Source organism: Watersipora subatra, chromosome 10 (assembly GCF_963576615.1).
Source record: "Watersipora subatra chromosome 10, tzWatSuba1.1, whole genome shotgun sequence".
In the NCBI taxonomy this organism is placed as follows: Eukaryota; Metazoa; Bryozoa; class Gymnolaemata; order Cheilostomatida; family Watersiporidae; genus Watersipora; species Watersipora subatra.
In genome coordinates, this window is record NC_088717.1 from 26177936 (window position 1) to 26201844 (window position 23909).

General features: G+C 32.4%; 1 protein-coding gene across 1 annotated transcript; it reads right to left on the reverse strand.

Moving 5' to 3' along the window:
* Window positions 1–821: 821 nt before the first annotated feature.
* On the reverse strand, window positions 822–2908 carry LOC137406507 (uncharacterized). The gene is made up of 3 exons (XM_068093086.1): window positions 2776–2908; window positions 2272–2361; window positions 822–1549 (listed from the first exon to the last, which is right to left on the reverse strand). The coding sequence occupies exons 1-3, from the start codon at window positions 2886–2888 to the stop codon at window positions 1426–1428; spliced, it is 327 nt and encodes a 108-aa protein (XP_067949187.1). The 5' UTR covers window positions 2889–2908; the 3' UTR covers window positions 822–1425.
* Between the last annotated feature and the right edge of the window lie 21001 nt (window positions 2909–23909).

A 23909-nucleotide genomic window follows, 5' to 3' on the forward strand; every position in this document is an offset into this window, starting at 1 on the left:
TGGAGATGAGTATAGCAGAGACAAACCCCGAAGGTCTAAGAGAACCAGAAAGAACCTTTAGCTTAGTGAGGAGGTGTCATGCAAGTGCCAAGTATTATTGGTACTTTGCCAACAAACATTATGCTTTTTAGCTAAAGCTTTATACAAGCTAATATTATATAGTACTGTCTCATTATAGCTATTAATAATGCTTGTAGCTTTTTACAAAGCTTTTCTATGACCAAACATATAAATACTTGGGTTTTCTGTTATCAAATCAGTTGTCTCTGGAGTGTGCAATAAACCATTTCTCTAATTTAATACTCTATTTAATTGCTTCTGTGCAGAAACATAACATCACCTAAAACAAACAAATCTCAAATAATAGAAAAATGTTTATACTTTCCGATAAAAATTTTTAAAACTTTGCATGAGAGGTCTGGTTGAGGCCCTACATGAGAGAAACCTGTTGAGGGGCTTACACCGCCCCCTCCAAACCCTCAGGTGTTCATAACTAGTCGCCTAACATTTGCCGCCCCAACTTGCAACCAGGTAATACAGGCCTGGGATTTTCTGTTTTTCATTGTAACAAAATACTTTCTGAAAAATTATAGTTTTATTAAAATATCAACACATCAAATATATTAATTTATCTTCGATAACACATAAGCATATAAAATTATAGCCATCTTGAAAGTAAATTTAACATGATTGTTACCATGAAGCTTCAGTCAAGAGCCATAAGAATGCTTAAACAAAACCATTTTGTATCAAAAAAAACTTATTTAACTAATAGTATAGTATAGTACAATATAATACTACAGTTCAACTATTTTCTCTCTACCAACAGGCATTACGAAAAGCCTAGTATTTGGTTTAGGATATCTATTTATTATTGCAACAAAATAGTTTTTATAAACTTATAACTTCAGGAAAATATCAAAATATCCAATATATTTATCTTTAATAACGCACAACCGTATAGAACTAATGCTATTCTGAGTAAATTAAACGTGATCATTAGCATGAAGCTTCAGTCAAGAGCCATTATAATGTTTAAAACAAAACCATTTTATATCAAAACAAATTCTATTTTGCTAATTGTGCGTCATCTAAAATTTTTGTCACAAAGACAGTCAGCCTGACAATGTTAAATGCGGTGTAAACCAATCTTCGGATATCTCATGAAGTTTGACTCTTTTGTCCTTGCTTACAGAAGTCAAATAAGAGTCAATGTCTACCAGCAATATAATAGTATACAAAGGCCAAGTATAGCAAAGCTTCTTCCGAACTATTTATCAAAACTCTAGATTGGTTGTAAGTAGTGGAGAAAACAAATGTTAACAACTTTTGCTTGTTAGTAAATTATAGGACTAAGAGTACAGTATAAACGATGATTGCTTGTCAAGGGTAAGTAACTCTCATTTCTTGTAAGCTGAGCTAATATTACTGTGCCGATGGTTCTTGACAGTAGCATTTGCGAATAAGGTAGACCTTCCCTGAAACTTCATCTGTTACTTTTTTCCATCTGCATTTTCGTTTGTAGTGGACTTCCTCACCTGGAGAATTGCTAAAATAGTCCATATGCTTACACTGAGTTGAATGGCTGCTTTGGAATTGTATCAAAATTATCATTTATCATTACATACTGTATCCAACTATATTATGCAACAATATATTACATTATAACATGATGTAATATATTGTTGTGTAATATAGTTTACTTTATATAGTATAAATATTATATTCCAAAATATTATATTATGCTAAAATATATTATATTGTATTCAATTGCAATGTGTTAAACTATTTTATGTTGTGTTAAACAAAATTATATTAGATTATGGTACATTATATCTTTTTATTCCATGTTATATCGAATTATAGTATACTCAACTATACTACATTAAATCTTAATATATTACATTAAGGCCAGTTATATTACAATATACTGTACAATATTATACATATATGAGATTATATCATATTCTATTTTATGATGTGATATGATATAATATTTTAGCAAATATTAATATACAAGTGTTTGTATTATATTATTTTAAATTTTATTATATGGTATTATATTATATAATGCTATTTTATATTATATTATGTAATATTAAAGTGCAATATAAAAATCTATATTATGTTAAATCATATTAAGTTATGTTATAAAGCATTGCACGATATAATATTTTAGATTACAATATTATATTATATATACTGCATTATATTACATTATACTTGAGCCAACTAAAAAATAACCATAATATGGCAAATAGGCCTACTTACTAGTTTCCACATGAACAGCATCGAGTGAGGGTGAATGTATCAAATGTGACGAAGCCCTGACATCCACTTAGCCTTTTTTCACCCTTCACGCTACAAAAGGTAATATGTATGAAACCTGCTTGTGGATTCAAATCGTTACATAAAGATAAAATGTCTGAGATTCAGTTGTTTATTTAACCATTTTACAATCTAAACTTATCATGGCGTAAAAACTCCCTTTTAAGAATTGCAAGTCATGCTACAAACTCTGTGATTAAAATCTTTTACTGATAAATCTTTTATAAACATCTGACATACAAACATACATTATTATAAATGTGAAAGATTTATAAAGTATAAAGTTTATAATATATCATCAAATTAAACAGCTTTAAGCAACAATAATTAAAAAGATACAATAGTATATATTAAATATTTTCCAATTTATTTAACAGCCCATACTGATTTTCTAAAGTTATTCAGTGTTCAATAAAATGTTGTTTACTATAAAAATAATAGTGTTACCTGTTGTACTTGCAGTGTGGATTAGTTCCATGATCTTCAACTTCCAGTTTCTTATAGCCTTTCGGTTGCCTGGAGTCTGGCTCATCATGATTGTCTGGAGGAGGATCACCCATTGTTGTAAGCGTTTCTAGTAGAGAGCTGGTGTCTAGCCTTTGTAGATGTGTTGCCAGTAGGCTGAGAGTGCAAGCTTTTATACTCCACTTTTTCAAGGTTTTTGGAAAATCCCATTTCCCAGCTGAGCTTTCCAAAACAGTGGAAAAAATGTATTCATATTAAACAATATAATTCGCAGAGGCTGTGGATTTGGAATTCCAAGGTTTTGTTTCCAAGTTTCCAACAGTTATGTGAATGTCTTCTTACTAAAAAGATTGGGAATTCCAAGCTTGTGTTTCCAAAGATTTTGGAAATCAAAGATTTTCCTTGCATAATATTATTACATCATTCAATTCATAGAACAATTATAGATTTTATTGTACTGAATGTCATTCTGTTTATTCATAGTTATTTATACTTGTATACGACTATGACTGGTGAAATAAAAGAAAGCTTGATAACCAAAGTGAACTGGATATGCAAAACACTGTATGTCATGCTTTAGATCATTTATTGAAAGATACCTTTTGCTGATCATATAACTATGAAGAAAGTTTGCATGAGTTTTCACATTTACCTAAAAACTATCTCATCACACTAAAATAAAACATTCATAACTTTCACGGAGTAATCAAAAACTGAGTTTTTACTAGTCGATTTACTTACACAATAATTTAGCAGTGTTGTTTGTTACTATCTACTTCAGCTACTGAAAATATATTCTTTTGCTTGTGGCTCCATACACAGAAGGCAATGCAGTTGTCAACAAAACTGTTGTGTACACAAAAGTGACAGTGTATATTCCTTTTCTGGAATTGTCTATTTTGACATAAAATAGACAGCCAGGAGAAAGTTTTTTTGCTACGAGCTTCAATCTTAGACATAAACTAATCAAACTAATATAGCTAATTTGTGATCAGAAACAACGACTGTTTGTTATTAAATAAAGCAGATACAGTCTTTGAGGTGATATGATTAACACAGCTCAACATATGCCAATCACTCTCAATATTAATTACACCATGTCAGATGTAATCAGTAAATCATAGCTAGCAGGCAAGCTTGCTATAGCATAAAACACTGCTATCTATGCACAATCATTACTATAATAAGAGATGTGTCTGTCTGTCCGTCCAAAGTCATGCTAAAAGTGCTAGGAATAAAGATTGCTTCACAAAGGAATCAAACCCTGATGTTTACATGCTGAGCTAAACAAGCTGCCACCTGCACCACTCGACCACTATACAGCATTGGAGAATAATTGTGTGCATAGTTATTACACCTGAAGATCTCTCACGGAGCATGGACTGCCTGCTTACTAGTCTAAACAACAATAGCAGAGATCAATCGTAGCCAAATTATATATTGACATGTATTGATCCAAGCTAGAAGCCATGTTTTATTATTTTACACTTACTAATAACAGCGATAGTAATAAAATCATGACATCATATTGCAGCATTGAGAACAATTTCATAGAGCTTTCTATACCATGCTAATTCAAACAGAACAATTACTTGGTGCACTGAAAGAGTCGGGCTATAAAAGTGGACAAGTAGCTACTTTAGTCTCTACCAAAATCAAACTGCGGCCATTAATTCAAAGAATTAATTTTTAAACTAAACAGTTACTAAACACATTTAATACTCTTGTTATGGTAAAGTGCAAAAAAAACAGGTTGTAAGTTTCACATAATATTTGTTTTGGTTTAACTTCAGATGTGTAGGACCAGTATCCAACTCCAGGTCCAGTGTTGGACCAGTGTCCAACTCAAATGAGTTGGACCAGAACCAGCAGAGATGTTTAGAAATATAAGACAGTAGCATTAACTGCTATGTACATGTATATTGGTGTCATCCTTATGGCTTACCGGTCAACCACCAGAATAACAAATAAAAATATTATGCTGATATGTAACCTTTACCAACATTTTTAAAGCTAAAGTTTAAACTGGCTCGAGCATTAAACTTTGCAAAAATTTTATTTTCCAGCCAGAACATAATGTTTGAAAATGACCGTTCGTCATCACAATTTTAGATTTTAAAATTTTCCTTTTAGTTCTTTGTTGTCATAGGTGCAGAGTTGACTAATGTAAGGTCAAGCATAAATTATTTGTTTGTAAAGCTTTTAGCAATGCTAAATGATGCTTGTAGTATATACCGGTAGGTAGCAATTACTGTACCAATAGAAATTATGTAGCATATCATTAAATACTAAGTAATATATTAGTTGATACTAAGTAGTATATCAGTAGATACTAAATAGTACATCAGTAGATACTAAGTAGTAAACCAGTAGATACTAAGTAGTATAACAATAGATACTAAGTAGTATATCAGTAGACACTAAGTAGTATACCAGTATATACTAAATAGTATAACAGTAGATACTAAGTAGTAAACCAGTAGATACTAAGTAGTGTAACAATAGATACTAAGTAGTATATCAGTAGACACTAAGTAGTATCCCAGTAGATACTAAATAGTATAACAGTAGATACTAAGTAGTATATCAGTAGACACTAAGTAGTATACTAGTAGATACTAAATAGTATAACAGTAGATACTAAGTAGTATATCAGTAGATACTAAGTAGTATGTCAGTAGATACTAAGCAGTATATCAGTAGATACTAAGTAGTATATCAGTAGATACTAAGTAGTATATCAGTAGATACTAAGTAGTATATCAGTAGATATTAAGTAGTAAATGAGTTGATACTAAGTAGTATATCAGAGGATACTAAATAGTATATCAGTTGATACTAATTAGTATATCAGTAAATACTAAGTAGCAACCAATCAATATTTAAGCAGCATTCATTAATGCCAACTCACGCATCATGCCGACTGATATAAAAAGAAAAGATTTTGTCAACATCACATCATGTTAGCAAACGCCGGAGTCTGCAACTTGCAAACTAAAAGCATATCATCATGTATACACTCAATTCAACATCAACCCATACGAACTCTACTCCAACTTGGTGTCAAGCTTTGAGTGCATCTCATAACACTGTGTTACCTACCCTCTCACCATTCTCGTGGTTTTCCACCCCCACTTGATCATGACGATGAAGTAGACAGTTCATCAGGTAGAGAGGGCATGGGATGCACAGTAGAAGAGCACAAGCTCATATCTTCCTATAATGGAAGATGTTCTTACTTGAGGTGAGTTAACTGAACCACCTATTTTATATAACTTTTAAATTGTTGCTCCAATCGTGAGTTGGTCATTCATCAAACCTCGTACATAATGTTTTAGTTTAAATTTTAGAAGACAATATACATGGTTTCACTGTATCTTTTAATAATTTAAACAGAAGGAGTCTTAAGAAAGCAGTACTTATCTCTGGACCCGAAACTGTGTATGTAACACACAATTGTAAAAACATCGATGAGTTTATATTCATACAAATAGTTTAAGGTATGTATAGTTTGTAAAAATAGTCAAGCAAGATATCTAAAGGTTTTGATTTACTGGTACTTTGAAATAGTAAATATCATTTAGAATAGTATTTCCAGTGTTAACCCATTGTAAAGTTTTATACTATAGCATATATTGTCAAGTTGTTTATTGTTGTACATTTTATTCTACAGTAATAAAAATGACAGAGAAGTTCACTGCTTCATTTAAAACTTTGTCCTAAATGAACATTTTAATTACAAGCCATAATAAGTTATTATGAAAAACGCGTTGACTATTTTAATCAGTTAACATGAACAACTCTCTATTTTAACCTCAACAAATAATTATTGCATATTTAGTTGCATTGAGTTTCTGATGGTCAGCAAAAGGGATCTTTCAATAAGTGATCCGGAGCATGACATACAGTGTTGTGCATATCAAATTCACTTTATTTATTATGCTTTTCTTTATGACAGCTATGAATAAACAAAAGAACATTTAGTACAATAAAGTCTATTAGGGTTCTATGAATTGGATGATGTAATGATAGTAAGCAATAAAAGTTTTGATTTCCAAAATCTTTGGAAACAGAAGCTTGGAATTCCCGATGCCTAACGTGAAAGCAGCCTATTGATTGATATCAATACATTCATAGAGCTATTTTATGCTGACTATGAAATGCCTTACACAACACTCGCTTCTTTTGGGAGTTTAGAAAAGAAATCAGATTTTCTAACAGCTTTGAAAAGATGGAGTATAAAAAGTAGCAGTCTAATTTTGCTGACAGCAATTGCTTTTTAAAATTATTCACAGTAGTACACTTGCAAGTCTTGTTCACTGGGAGAGACCATCATGAATATTCAGTATGATTATCCCATAAAGTTGTATAGCGGGTCAGGTGTTGTAGTTGTAATATACTCTCCTTCTATCTGGCACTGCAAGTTTGATTCCTGTGTGAGACAATTTCTTTTCCTAGTGCTCTTAGGGTGGCTTCAGATGAACAGACATGGTTCTTGTTATGGTGTTTCTCAACTATGCGCACCAAATCTAGCGTTTTCAAAAAATTCCTGTAAAACTTTTACATGCTATGATGTCGACCTTTGCATACTATCATATTGCTGATAAACATTGACTGCGATTTGACTTCTGTAAGCAAAGACAAAAGAGTCAAACCTCATGAGATACCAAAATCAAACTGCAGCCAAATTCAACAAATTAATTTTAAAACTTCACCTCTACTAGATACAGTTTTATACTCTTGTTATGGTGAAGTGCAAAACAAGCAGATTGTAAGTTTTATATAATATTTCTCTGGCTTTGAGTCAGATGTGTAGGACTGAGTTGGATCAAAATCAGCTGTAATTTTCAAAATAATAAGCCAGTAACATCAGCTGCTATGCATGTTGGTTTTATCTTTATGGTTTACACGTCAACCATCAACCTAACACTTCAAAATATTATGATTTTAAATAACCTTTAACAAGCTTTTTAAAGCTAAGGTGCAAACAACTCCAACTCTGTGAATTATATTTTTAAAGAGCTTATTTTTAGTTAAAATCTACACAAAGTTTCATAACTAAAACTTGTTATCACAATTGTATCAGTGGTTAGTATATCAGTAGATATGTGTGGTTAACTGCTAGTAATTACTAAAGTCTACAGTCTGTGTAAAGGTCATGAACAGCTAGCTCACTGCTCACTAGTACTATTATTACCACCAACCTAGTTTCTGTAGTAATAATATAACCAAAGAGAAGTTATTTATAAAATGAAGTTGTTTTGTCTCCTATAAAAAAACAACTAACATAACATGAATTTGACAATTTTTTACTTGACTTTACACTGTACAATATATATGCATTAAATAGACATTGTTGCATACTACAAAAGTTTGTTTATAGAAATACGATAGTTGAATTATCTACTATATTACATTTTGGCTTTTAGAAAAAATTGGAATAGAAATTCTAGTTGATGCGCTAACACTGAGATTGTTATCAAAGTAAACTATTTTCTATCAAACAGTTTTTTTCATGTTTAAACAAAGATTTCTAGACTTTGCATGTCACATCATTGTTTGCTAGATTAGCGCTTAAATATATTGATTCTGAGATACCCTCTACTCATTTCAACTTACGTGATAGGAACAATTTGCATACAATTACTAACAATTATTTTGAAAATATCATTGCCAGCTACTGTAACAATCTTCCACCTAATATCCGTTCTCTTAGCAAAGAAAGATATTTTAAACACTACTTGTCAAACTACTTATTCAATTTTGATAGCTAACTGTGGCACTGTTGGCCATTTTTTCTCTTCCTGTTTTCTTATTGTTGTGTGGCATAATTTGAAAAACATTTCTATTTTTTGAAATAAAATTATTGCCAATAAAGTACTATATATACCCTCTTTGGCTTCTATACTAAATCAGCTGATAAGTCAGGGAAATGACAACATAGACTTTTCTGCTTAAAATGAAATCCCCTAGCAGCAAATGGAAACTAGACGGAAGTCTTCTAGAATATTCTACAAGCGATGCAGTTTTACTGACTCACATCAAGTTCTGTATAGTCTGGTTAATCAGTCAAATGCTTCCTGTAGTGATTTGGAGTTTGATGAAAGAGCTGCATATGATCTATTTAGACATATGTACTTTGTATTGTTGGTGTATTTACAAAATACCTATTATAGGCAGCATCTGTTACTGCAACTAGCGGCAGCAGACTTGGTCTAAGTCATAGCAGAAGGTATTTTGCTGTAAATTGGGTTTTTATTTAGAGGATGTTTTTGGCAAATTAGAGGCTTAAAACAGCTGCGTCAGAGGACAGCAGTTTAACAAAAACTTTGCGCTCATCTGCAAACCCCAGTTAACCATGTATTGTTGGGTGTGTGTTTTTGCTATAACACCTGCTTGAGCCAGTAAAAGTTCCATGCTCTTATTTACATGTTAGCATGACCTGGGGTATTTGAAGCAAGATAGTTGTTATTTTCCATTACTAATGGAAATTCCATCTTTAGCGAAATTATATATAACCGCCAGCAATGGTAACTTTTCCTCACACTCCCTCTGACTTTTCTAGAATGAACTTTGATTATTTTATGTCATTTATTGCAGAAATGCTTTGTTTGTTTTTGGAAGATTTGGGAAACATCTAAAAAAAATTTAGATTATGAAACTCTGCAATTTAGGTGATTGGAGCCAGCTATTTGGATGATTAGAGTCAGCACAATGGATTATCCAAGAGTACTGTGTAGATGAGTAAACTCTAGCGACTGGCTTTCTATGGATACAATTGTATAGAAAGAACTTGCTATGATTTACAGAAAATGGAAGATAAGGTATCTCGTGAGCAGACTCAAAATATAAACTATAACAAATGTGAATTGATTGCTTTATATTAAATAAATTTGTTATAACTAAATTATTTATCCTCAAAAGCTTATTTATAGCCTTTCCTATTTAGCAGAGAGACATGCTTTTAAATTAATGATAAAAACTTTTGTCTTTGACAATCTTTAACTGTTTTTCACATTTTTTGCTAGTGTACCTGTAGCATATTTAAAATAAGATGAGTGCAGAGATGACAAACTTTAAACAAATTACTGCTTTTCAGACATTCTGGAAATACTGTAAAAGGTTAGTCTAAGAATCTAGAAATGCATGACAATATTTTAAAAGTAAGTGTTTGTTGTACTTCTTTTTAGCCTAAATCAGACTAAACATACTTAAAAATATTGCAGCTTGGATACAAGCAAATATAATGTATGGAAGCATTTGATTTCATATTGCATAAAATCTGGTCTCAATTGCTATATATTATACATCAGCCTTCTGTCTCTCATCCCATAGATATAAAATCCCTCAAAACGCTAAAACTGTATTGCATCTCTGAGTGTGATGTCAATAGCCTCACACAGCTAACTAAACTAGACACAAGCTAAGGCAGGAACAACACATGTTAATATAACAAACCATATCTTAAGATGGGGAATAAAGTTTTGACTTTTCCAAACATGACTAGTCGGTAAATATAAGCTTATGCAACCAATCAAAATTTAAGCAGGAATTATCAATGTCGACTCAGGCATGATGCCAACTGTTACAAAAAGAAAAAGTTTGGTTAACATCACACCATGTTAGCAAATGCTGAAATCTGTAACTCGCAAATTAAAGTCATATTGCCATGTCAACACCCAAATCAACATCAACCTATACGAACTCTACTTCAACTTTGAGTCAAGCTTTAAGTGCAACTCATAATCCTGCACATTGCTTACGCATTCATCATTTTTGCGGTTTTCCAGCCCCAACTGATCATGACAATGAGGAAGACAGTTTATCAGGTAGAAAAGGCATGGAATGCAAAGTAGAAGAGCGCAAGTTATAATGGAAGATGTTCTTACTTGTGGTGAATTAACTGAACCACCTATCTTATATAACGTTTAGATTGTTGCTCAAATCGTAAATTAGTCGTTCATCAAACCTCGTACATGATGTTTTAGTTTAAATTCTAGAAGATAAAATACATAGTTTTACTGTATCTTGTAATTATTTAGACAGAAGGAGTCTCGAGAAAGCAGTACTTATCTCTGGACCCGAAACTGTGTATGTAACACGCAATTGTAAGTACATCGATGAGTTTATATTCATACGAGTAATTTAAGGGATGCATAGTTTGTAAAAATAGTCAAGCTATCTAAAGGTCTTGATTTACTGGTACTTTGAAATACTAAATATTATTTAGAATGGTATTTCCAGCATTACCCTATCATAAAGTTTTATATTATAACAAATATTGACAATTTGTTTATTGTTGTACATTTTATTCTACAGTAATAAAAATGACAGAGAAGTTCACTGCTTCATTTAAAACTTTGTCCTAAATGAACATTTTAATTACAAGCCATAATAAGTTATTATGAAAAACGCGTTGACTATTTTAATCAGTTAACATGAGCAATTCTCTATTTTAACCTGAACAAATGTTTTATATTTAGTTGCATTGAGTTTCTGATGGTCAGCAAAAGGGATCTTTCAATAAGTGATCCGGAGCATGACTTACAGTGTTGTGTGTATCTAGTTCACTTTGGTTATCATGCTTTCCTTTATGACAACTATAAATAAACAAAAGAACATTTAGTACAATAAAGTCTATTAGGGTTCTATGAATTGAATGATGTAATGATATTAGTCAATAGAAGTTTTGATTTCCAAAATCTTTGGAAACTGAAGCTTGGAAATCCCGATGCCTAACGTGAAAGCAGCCTATTGATTGATATCAATACATTCATAGAGCTATTTTATATTGACTGTAAAATGCCTTACACAACACTCGGTTTTTTGGGAGTTTGGCAAAGAAATCTGATTTTCTAACAGCTTTGAAAAGATGGAGTATAAAAAGTAACAGTCTCAATTCGCTGACAACAATTGCTTCTTAAAATTATTCACAGTAGTACCTTTGCCAGTCTTGTCTACTGTGAGAGACCGTCATGAATAATCATTATGATTATCACATAAAACTGTATCGCGAGCCAGGTGGTGTAGTCACAATATGCTCTCCTTCTATCTGGCACTGCAGGTTTGATTCCTGTGTGAGACAATTTCTTTTCCTAGTGCTCTTAGGGTAGCTTCAGATGGATGCACGAACATGGTTCTTATTATGGTGTTTTCTCAACTATGCACCACATGTCTAGAGTTTTCATAAAATTCTTACATTAAACCATTACATGCCATCACGTTGACCTTTGCATATATAGTACGTGCACAACAACTCTAGAGTTTCCATAAAATTTCTGAAGAAAAAACCTTTACATTCCATCATGTTGACCTTTGCATACTATCATATTGCTGATAAACATTGACTGTGAGTTGACTTCTGTAAGCAAAGACAAAAGAGTCAAACTTCTAACAATATCTCTTGACTACCATTAATTAGCAAATAAATTTTTCTCTTGCTATGAAATAGGTTGTTTTTTGCTCTTTGGTTCATATCATACTTTCAATAAAATCAATAAATAACTATTAGTAACAATCTATAACAACAGATACTCACACAGTTCAATATTCTAATAAACCCCAGCATAGCAGTCTTCAAACGTTTAGTTGATTTATTATTTGATTCATAGTTGCACACATGGCTGTTAGCTGTTAGCTGTTAGCACACATTGCTGTTAGCTGTTAGCTGTTGGTACACATGGCTGTGAGCTGTTAGCTGGTAGCACACATGGCTGTTAGCTGTTAGGAAAATTACAAAAGGTTTTATTAGTGACAAAGACTATTAGAATGTTTCTTCTTTACCTATCTCTATTTTTACCTACATATTTTACCCACAAAAAGTATTAGACCATGTTTAGAAAACTTACCTGTTTATAACCATTTTAATAAGTTGCTGCTAAACTATTTTATCTGTGTAAACTTTATTTTCATAAGTAATGTTGATTGAAGTTACTATATAGACCAAAATACTTTCAACAAATGTGTGTCATATCTCTTTTGAAGCGCAGTAGGACAATGCAAAGCTTTTGACAGTTTATTGCAGCAACAGCAGCAATATGTTGTCAGCAGCGCCACCTTAGAACTTGCTGTCTAAACTAATATTCCTCTGTTATTATCTGTAGAGAGCAAGTGTTATAATCAAGTAGAGAAGTTATGGCGGTATTTTAAGTCAACTCTGAGATTGTTTTATCAAGCGAGGGTCATTGCATCATTAAGAAGATTTCAAATTTGAAAGGTTAGTTTAGGTGGGCGAGTATAAAGGAATGCAAGAACTACAATATAATGACTCATGTTTTATGAAGCGTGAACAAAGGATATTTAAAATTGTTTTATGATCTGGATAATCCATTCAGTCAATGCATGACTAAGAGAGGGTAGTTTCCAACATAGAAACACTGCCTGCTTTCCCTAGCCTAGTCTTTGTTAATGTAATAGCTGGGCACTTGGGTATAGCCCTGTATGATCAATTTAGTTAGAGTGCATAATATGGATATTCCAATGCGTGACTATAGGTTATTTTAGCACTAAACACCCACATTGCTGGCTATAATTAATAGCATTTAAAAGCTTTAGAATAGAAGTAAAATTGCATCATGCTTACTCATCTACATACTCCAAACTCTAATGATAACTGCTGAGCAAAGTAAACTGAGTAAAGACTCAAAGCTGAGCAAACCTGCTTTCCCTAGCCAAAGTGCTAACATACTTCAGCGCTATGCATAAACTAATCTACCCCATCCGTGATCAGTAACAATGACTGTTATTAAAGATTTTGAGGTGATAAGATTAACATAGCTCAACATATGACAATCACTATCAATATTAATTACACCATATTAGATGTAATCAATAAATCATAGCTAATAGGAAAGCATGCTATAGCATGAAAACGCTGCTCTCTCTACACAATCGGAATAACAATAGCAAAGATCAATCAAGCCAAATTATATATTGGCATGTATTGATTTAATATACAAGTCAAATAGTTTTGTTATTTTAGACTATGCTAGACATTATTTTGATTGTGTCTGAGCTCAAAGGATGATGGATTTCACCTTTTCATCTATCCTCTGTTTTGGTAGTCATGACGGCTTCAAAATGAAGTCCTTATAATCTTAACCTTCTGGCTGTTTGCTGTTAATTGTGTTCATCATGGCTATATTATGAGGCTTTAAGTCAGCTTTTCCATAATACAGAGCGTCTCATATGTCTGTCAAAAATGATCATTAGCTTTGTTAGTAATATGTATGACTTCCATTGTAGAGCCCTGCTAACTGAAAGGGAAACCAACTAGTGAACCCATATCCAAGCAACTAGTATTTACCTGTTCAAGACACTAGCTCACCCCTGCTGTAAATAGATTTATATGGCAGTGTTATTTTACTGGCTTGGCATTAAAAAAATTAGCAATAGGAATAACATTATGACATCATTTGATAAATACATTGCAACATTGAGAACAATTACATATAGCTTTTCATGACGCAAGTGGTTTAGACAGAATGTTTAATTGCTGTACTGCAGGGTTATTGTTAATATTTTGGCCATGAAAGTGGCCAAGTAGCTCTACCTCATTCAGTTACTTTTAATAAGAGCTCATTGGTTTGGCTACTTTAGTCTCTACCTAAATAAAACCTATGCACCAAAATCAAACTGCAGCCAAATTCGAACAACTAATTTTAAAACTACACAGCTACTAAATACCGTTTAATACTCCTGTTATGGTGAAGTGCCGAAACCTCTGTGCTGTAAGTTTCACATAATTATTTTCTGGCTTTGTGTCAGATGTGTAGGACTGAGTTGGATCAGAATCAGCTGTGACGTTTAGTTATATGAAACAGTCACATCAGCTGCTATTCATGTTATTTTCATGTTTATGGTTTACACGTCAACCATCAACCTAACACTTTAAAATATGACGTTGGTAAATAACTTTTAACAAGCTCTTTAAAGCTAAGGTGTAAACAACTCCAACTTTGTGCGTTATATTTTTAAAGACCTTATTTTTAGTTAGAAACTACGCAAAGTTTCATAACTAAAACTTGTTATCATAATTCGGAATTTACGTTTGGAGTTTCCAATCTTCCATTTAATTTCTTAGTGATCTCTGATGCAGAGTTGACTAACAAAAAGTCAATCATAAATTATTTAGTTTGTGTTGCTTTTAGCTAGGCTAAATAATATTTGCAGTATACAAATTGTATCAGTAGATGCTAAGTAGTATATAAGTAAATATGTGTGGTTAAATGCTAGTAATTACTGAAGTCTACAGTCTTTGTAAAAGTAATTAACGGCTAGCTCACTAGTATTATTATTATTATCAACCTAGCTTCTGTAGAGATAATATAACCAAGGAGATGTTTTCAGTAAGTGAAGTTGTTTTGTCTTCTATAAAGAACTAACATAGTATAAATTAAACAATGTTATTTTTACTTGACTTTATGCTATACAATATATACGTATAAAATAGTCACTGTCGTTTTTAAAAATATCTATAATAAAATATGATAGTTGAATTATATATTACATCACCAACTTTGTAAAGTACTAGGAATAGAATAATCTGAGATTGTTGCAGAAGTAAACTCTGTTCAATGAAACAGCTCTTGTTATATATAAACAAAGATTGCCAAACTTTGGCCTGTCATATTATTGTTTATTAGACCAGCAAAGGAATTTATTGATTTTGAGATGCTCTCTTGTGTTTCTATATTGATTCAGCTAACAAGTCAAAGCAATGATAATATGGATTTTACTGCTTAAGATGGAATCTCAAGCTGGAAATGGAAACTAGATAGAAAAAAGTTTATTAGAATATTTTAGAAACCATGCAGCTTGGCTGGCTCACAGAAAGTTCTGTATAATCTGATTAATCGTTCAAATGATTCCTGCAGTAACTTGGAGTTTGATGAAAGAGCTGCATATGATCTATTAAGACATATTTTGTATTGTTAGTGTATTTCCAACATAATCATAATAGGCAGCACCTATGACTGCAACAAGTGGCACCCGTGACTGTGGTATGCAGCACTGTGTCAGAGTCAAAGAGTCATTTGTAACAGGCAGCATTTATTGCAGTGATAAACAGCATCTATAATAAGCAGCACAAGGAACTCAAGACATGCCTCTTGCTACTATCAGTTCACTCTGAATGACATCAGTTAAATTTTGGAGTCAGCTCAGGTTTTTACGTCAACTTGAACATACTCATAAGGGTCAGACAAGAGCCAAAACAAACTAAACCACTCAAAACGACGCCGGTGTCAGTTGTAAACTCTTTGGGCAAAGACATTTCTGGCTGAAACAAACCATTTCGGTCTTGCTCGATATTTCGTGGCCAGACCCCTGCTCTCATTGGCTGGTTAAAATTCTAGCGAGCACACGTCACATTTTTCCTAACGTGTGTTAGCAAAGTTAAAAAAGAAATAGGACAATTTTTTTATTTCGTTAATAAAACAACACAAAGCAAGTTACGACAAGGCTCACCCAAACTAAATTAAAAAAGATGGTGTCATTTACAATATTTGGTCCTTCATTTCAAATATAATGAGAGCACCAAACTATATGGAACTTGTAGGTGAATAAGAAAAGTAATTAAAAGACGTCATCCATTGCCATATGATGATATATTGTAAAAGGATTTTGCCGGGCTTTACTCAGGCACAATGTAGCTTGTGATTGTGTTGCATAAATGTAAGATAATGGGTGGGGTTTACTTTCGTGTAGAATAGAAGTAGATATGTAAAAGTAATATGTCATACTCATCCTGATGAAGAATCGTTGACTGATTCATTTATGTAAAACCACAGTACTATGATAAAGACTGTTTTTGTTTGTTATGTACTCAGCATAGAAAAACATTCATATGTTAACAAAAGTATATAATTATGTTGATGGGAAGGATTGGCAAAATCTTTGTATTGAGAGATTTGTTTTGAGCAGCTCAATTATCTTCTGGTAAATCTGCTGCGTAATTATTATTAATACTTGTTCCTCAAAGTTTTTTGCTTACAATAGAAATATTTAGCTCAAATACATGAAAACTACCAATGAAACAGTGCCCTGTCTTTTTGCATATAGTATCTAGGAAGTGAAGTGACTTCGGATATCGTTTGACATGTGGCTTAGCCAAACCTAACCAAAACAACCTCCGAACTGAACCAAACCTAAGTTGGTTCAGCAATCGTGTGACCACGGTTTTACTGTGTCCATGGAAACCAATTTAAAATTCATGTTATAGCTGGCCTTGTCCTAAAAAACTAGCCAGTCATATGCTGTAAATCTTAATATTACACAATCATAAAGCTCTTGAACACTTGTACCCTCATAGACTGTCTATCAGGTCAATGATAACCTTTTATTTGGATTAAGAACCACAGGCCATAGCTCCCCAATCTCATCTATGCTGAACTGCTGTTTGCTCACTTGTCAGTTTAACCCTTCAGATTATTTTTAAATGGGTTGTAAAAATTGAGTTTGAGACAACTCTAAGCAGAGCTTGAAGCTTTGAAACTGTCTAGTGGGTCTTTTCTTGGCAAGTCTATGTGTGTGTTAAAAAAACTTCATAGCAAATTTGAAAAGTGATATGCAAATGTAGCAATTTAATACGAACTATGATACTACAACATCAAATATTTCCACTCAATAGATAATGGGTCAACTCAGCAGCAAATACAACAACTCAATAATAAATATTTCGATTCAATAGCAATTATGTCACTGAAATATAAATGCGTCAGTCTCCGCAGTAGTGAGGGACTATTATTGTATTAAAACAAAGATTGCCAAAGATTGCTTTGTTAACCAATCATGTCTGGCAATCTTGTCTGCCAAGTCATTTCATTGTTTAATAAATTAGCCCTTAAATATATTGATTATGAGATACTCTTTAGCTTTCATATATTCAGCTAACAAGTCAGGGATAACTTATGCATTTTCCTGCTTAGGATGGAATCCTTAGCATCAAAGGAAAACTATATAAGTGTATTTTAGAATATTCTAGAAGCAATGCAGAAGAACCGGGTCACATAACGTTCAGTACAATCGTATTACTTGGCTAGCCAATTACTGTAGTGATTTGACGTTTGATGAAAGAGCTGGATATGATTTGCTTAGACATGTCTTGTATTGCTGGTGTACACTGTAGTTCTAACATGATCATAATAGGTAGCGCTCAAGAGTACAACAAGTTGCAGTAGACCTGGTTTTAGGCTTAGTTATGGCAGAAGGCATTCTGCAGCAAATTTTAATTTTACTGAAATTATTATATTTTCACATCAATCGGAGACTCAAAATAGTGGAATCAACTGGCAGCAGTTTCACAAAAACTCTGCTAATCTGTATATCCTAGTAAATCAGATAATATTGGGTTTGAGTGTTGTTTGTTATAATACACGCTTGAGACTAGGTGCTTATCTGTATAAAATTCTATGTTTTTGTTTCTGTTTTAGAATGACTTGAGGTATTTGAAGCAGGACAATTGTTAATTTCCATTATTAATAGAAATTCTGACTTAAGCTAGATTATATATACATGTAATGTTCAACAGTGGTAACTTATTCTTACATTCCCTTGGCCTTGTCTAGAAAGGACTTCAATTACGCTAAGTTAATTATTGCATATATTCTACGTTTTGCTGCTGAAGGATTTGGAAAGCATTTAAAATACATTAGGTTATGAAACTCTTCTACAATATGAATGATTTAAGTTACTTAAATTTCCAGAGACAGCAAAATGAATTATCTCAAAGCACTGTGTAAATGAGTAAAGCTGAGTTTCTAGCTTTCTGTGGATAAAACTTTGCAGAAATAACTTGCCCTGATTTGCAAAGAATTGTAGGTGAAATATTTCATGAACTGGCTCAAAAACTAAACTACAAAAGTGTGAATTGACTGCTTCATATTCAAATATTTTGTTTTTACTAAATTATGTATTCTCAAAAAATTATTTATAGTCTATTTTTACTTAACAGTAATGCATGCTTTTAATTTAATGACCAAAACTTGAAACCTTCCACTTTTTTCCATTTCTGTAAACATACCTGTAGCAATGTTAAAATAAGATGATTGCAGATATGATCAACTTAAAACAGATCAGTGCTTTTCAGACATTCTGGAATTACTGTGAAAGATTAGGACTAAAACTTCCCACAATTTTTGAAGCAAATGCTATGTTTCTTTTTGCAGTTTAAATTAAATTTAAAGCTTACTTTAAATGTGCTTAAAATTAAAGCAGCATCATATGTTATCATCATATGTTGTCATCATATGTTATCATCATATGTTATCATCATATGTTATCATCATATGTTATCATCATATGTTATCATCATATGTTATCATCTTATGTTATCATCATATGTTATCATCATATGTTATCAGCATATGTTATAGTCTGATTGCTATAAAGACTCGTAGTAGAAATAGAGAAAGACCAAAAAATATTTTACTTTGAATGCATTAAACTATATTTAAAAAGAAATAATAAAATAAATTCGTTTTGATCGATATATCTATTTGTTTTATTTCCTAGCAGGCGTTTCTTGGTACCCTTTGATACAAAAGTTTTGTGCATTAAAGAATGATTAACATGCCATATGGCTTTTCTACAGATACCAAACAATTTTGTCTCAATTGTGAAATGTTCTAAAAGTTAAATGAATGAAAATCTAACTAGGTATAAAATCATAATACCGCTAAATAGATTTAAAAAATCAGATAGCCACAAGCGTATGAGCACTGATAAAAATCTAGAAGGTTTTAACATAATATTCAGAAAATAAAAACAGACAGTTGTGGGCTATAATTTGTATATTCCCATTATCGGTGTAGAGACTAAATTACAGAAGTTATAGGAGTAGATGAACGAAGTACTTTTGCTATTTAAAGTTGATCTTGACCTTCAATACTCACAATTTATGTTTGGATCCTTTGTTTGAGATAATCCCAATTAGTAGACATGATCAGATGACTCCAACAGCTTGTATGACTTAACCACCAGATTCGTAGAAAACCACAGCAGTCAATGATGCTTTAGAACCTGTTAGAAGTATGACCTCACAAGAAGTTTAGTGATCTTATCAGAAAGTATTTGAATTATTTCATCATTAGCGACTGTTTTTGGTGTCTAAAATGATATGACTGCCAAAAATTTTTAAGAATCAAATCATCAAAATTTAATCAAGGTTACACTGATCAAAGTCAACCAAGTACGATTATGGTGTCTATAGCTAGAAGGAGACCAACAGAGTAAAGACAATATCAATAATGAGAGAGACAGGCAGCTGAGCAACTACTGATGACACATTGGCATGTATTCTAGAAGCAATGCAAAAGATCTGACTCACATAACGTTCTGTGCAATCTGATTACTTAACTAGCTGATTACTGTAGTGATTTGGAGTTTGATGAAAGAACTGGATATGATTTGCTTAGACATGTCTTGTATTGCTGGTGTACACTGTATTTCTAACATGATCATAATAGGCAGCACTCATGAGTACAACAACTTTCAGTAGACTTGGTCTTAGGTTTAGCCATGACAGAAGGCATTCTGCTGCAAATTGTACTTTTATATTGACAGGATGCTTTCTAAAAAATCGTAGACTCAAAATACCTACTCAACTGGCAGCAGTTTCACAAAGACTCTGCTAATCTGTATATCCTAGTAAATTAAATAATATGGGTGTGAGTGTTGGTTGTTATAATACTTGCTTGAGACTAGGTGCTTATCTGTATAAAACTTTATGCTTTCGTTTCTGTGTTGGAATGACTCGAGGTATTTGAAGTCAGACAATTGTTGATTTCCATTATTAATAGAAACTCTGAATTAATCTAGATTATATATACATGTAATGTTCAACAGTGGTAACTTATCCTCACACTCAGTTTACCTTGTCTGAAATAAACTTTGATTACGTTAAGTTAATTATTGCAGAAATTCTACGTTTTGGTGCTGACGGATTTGGAAAGCATTGAAAATACATTAGGTTATGAAACTCATCTGCAATATGAATGATTTGATTCAGATACTTAAATTCCTAGAGATAGCAAAATAAATTACCCAAGAGTACTGTATGGATGAACAAATTCTAGCATACGCTTTTCTATGAATAAAGTTTTACAGAAAGAACTTGACCTGATTTGCAAAAAAAATTGTAGGTGAAATATCTCATGAACTGGCTTGAAAACTAAACTACAAAAGTGTGAATTGACTGCTCTATATTAATAAATTTTGTTGTAAATATATTACGTACTCACAGAAATCTATTTATAGCCTTTATCTAACAGTAAGACATATTTTTAAGTTAATGACAAAAAACTTGAAACTTTCCACTTTTTTTCATTTTTGTAAACATACCTGTAGCAAAGTAAAAAATAAGATGAGAGCAGATATGATCAATTTAAAACAGATTACTGCATTTCAGACATTCTGGAATTACTGTAAGAGATTAGGACTGAAATTTTACCACTAAGTTTTGTAAGTAAGCGTTGGTTATGTTTCTTGTTTCAGCCTAAATTAAATTTAAAGCTCACTTTAAATATGTTTAGAATTAAAGCAGCGTGTATGCAAACCAATATAATGTATAAAAGCATTTGGTTCCATATGACGTTATTTTAGATGTGACGTTTCACCTTGCTGAATCAAAACAGATGCGTTACAAGTTGATGTTTTGTTTTACATTGATCATGCCAAAAATTAGTATATAGGAAAGTGCATGCCAACCTGTTATTGCTGTACAAATGTTTGAGTTTATTATCTTATGTTGTAGTCTGATAGTTATAAAGACTCGTAGTAGAAAAAGACAAGGATCAGAAAACATTTTATCTTGATTGTATTGAACTATATTAAAAAATAAATAATAAAATAAATTCATTTTTATCAATAGGTCTTTTTGTTTTAATTCTAGAAACAGAAGGTGTTTCTTGGTACACGTTGATACAAAAGGTTTCTGCATCGAGGAATGATTAACACGCCATATGGTTTTAAATCCACTCAGGTATAAAATCATATTACGGTTAAGTAAATTTAAAAAATCACTGATAAAAATCTAGAAGGCTTTAACATAATATTCAGAAAATAAAAACAGACAGTTTTGCACTATAATTTTTATATTCCCAATTTGGTGTCGAGACTAACTTACAGAGATTATAGGAGTAGCAGGACGGAGTACCGTTACAGTTTTAAGGTTGACCTTAACCTTCAACACTCATAACTTATAGTTGTCTTATTTTCTCAGATAATCCCATTTAGTAGACATGATCAGATGACTCCAACAGCTTGTATGACTACGAATCTTGTAGTCAAGAACCACAGTAGTTAATGATGCTTTATAACCTGTTTAAATATGACCTTACAGAAAGTTTAGTGATCATATCAGAAAGTATTTGAATTATTGCATCATTAGCGACTGTTTTTGGTGTCTAAAATGATATGACTACCAAAATTTTTTAAGAATAAAATCATCAAAATTTAATCAAGGTTAAACTGATCTAAGTCAACCAAGTACAATTATGGTGTCTATAGCTAGAAGGAGACCAACAGAGTAAAGACAATATCAATAACGAGAGAGACAGGCAGCTGAGCAACTACTGACAGCGTTTTGGCATGTATTCTAGAAGCAATGCAGTTATGCTGACTCACATAATCATGAAGCTCTTGAACATTTGTTCCCTCATTGACTGTCTATCAGATCAATGATAAGTTTTTAATAAGATTATGAACTGGTCAGGGCAACTTATAACTTAAAACTTAAGTCAGGGATAACTTATGCATTTTTCTGCTTAGGATGGAATCCCAAGCATCAAAGGAGAACTATATAAGTGTATTTTAAAATATTTTAGAAGCAATGCAGAAGATCTGGCTCACATAACGTTCTGTATAAACTGATTACTTAACTAGCTGATTACTGTAGTGATTTGGAGTTCGATGAAAGAACTGGATATGATTTGCTTAGACATGTTTTGTATCATGTTTTGTATTGCTGGTGTACACGGTATTTCTAACATGATCATAATAGGCAGCACTCATGAGTACAACAACTTGCAGTAGACTTGGTCTTAGGTTTAGTCATGACAGAAGGCATTCTGCTGCAAATTGTATTTTTATTGAAAGGTTGTTTTCTGAAAAATCACAGACTCAAAATAGCTGACTCAACTGGCAGCAATTTTACAAAGACTCTGCTAATCTTTATATCTATATTTCTCAAAGTCCGTGTGTCCGTGTGTCCATGTGTTCGTGTGTTTGTGTGTTTGCCGGAAATCAAGCTATAGATCTTAAAATCTTGGAATATATATTCCTCACCAAAGAGGACTCAATCTCGGACCAAGCCGTTCACCAATCTATCACTTTGTCCACAAGACTACGGAAGTCGATTTGCTAGCCTGCCAATATCAGAGCAAAACCAAACTGCTTTGCAGATGACGCGGGTCATAGCATAACGTCACGAGAAGCTGTTCGCTCACATTATTAAACTTGCTAATAGCAAAACTCTCACTACTTCTCATTGTTTATAAGACAAAAAAACTTTTCTGATGGCAAATGTTGTTATATGCTAAATACAAATCAATTTTTTGTCCAAATACTCTTCTATTACACACAGGTGGCACAGCCAGTCCTAAATAAAGCAGATAAAGATTTTGAGGTGATAAGGTTAACACAGCCCAGTGTACGTCAATCACTCTCAATATTAATTACAACATATCAGACATAATCAATAAATCATAGCTAGTAGGAAAGCATGCTATAGCATGAAAACACTGCTCTTTCTGCACAAACGGAATAACAATAGCAAAGATCAATCAAAACAAACTATATATTGGTATGTATTGATTTAATATGCAAGTCAAGTAGTTTTGTTATTTTAGACTATGGTAGACATTTGTTTGATTGTGTCTGAGCTTAAAGGATGATAAACTTCATCTTTTCATCTACCCTCTGTTCTGGTATAGTTATGGCTGCTTCAAAATGGAGTCCATGTAATCTTAGCTTTCTGACTGCTTTTTATTAATTAGGTTTATCATGGCAATATGATGAGGCTGTTAAGTCAGCCTTCCCATAATGCAAAACGTCTCACATAACGGTCAAAAACGCAGCATTTGCTTGTTCAAGGCACTAGCTCTTGGTAAACACCTTAT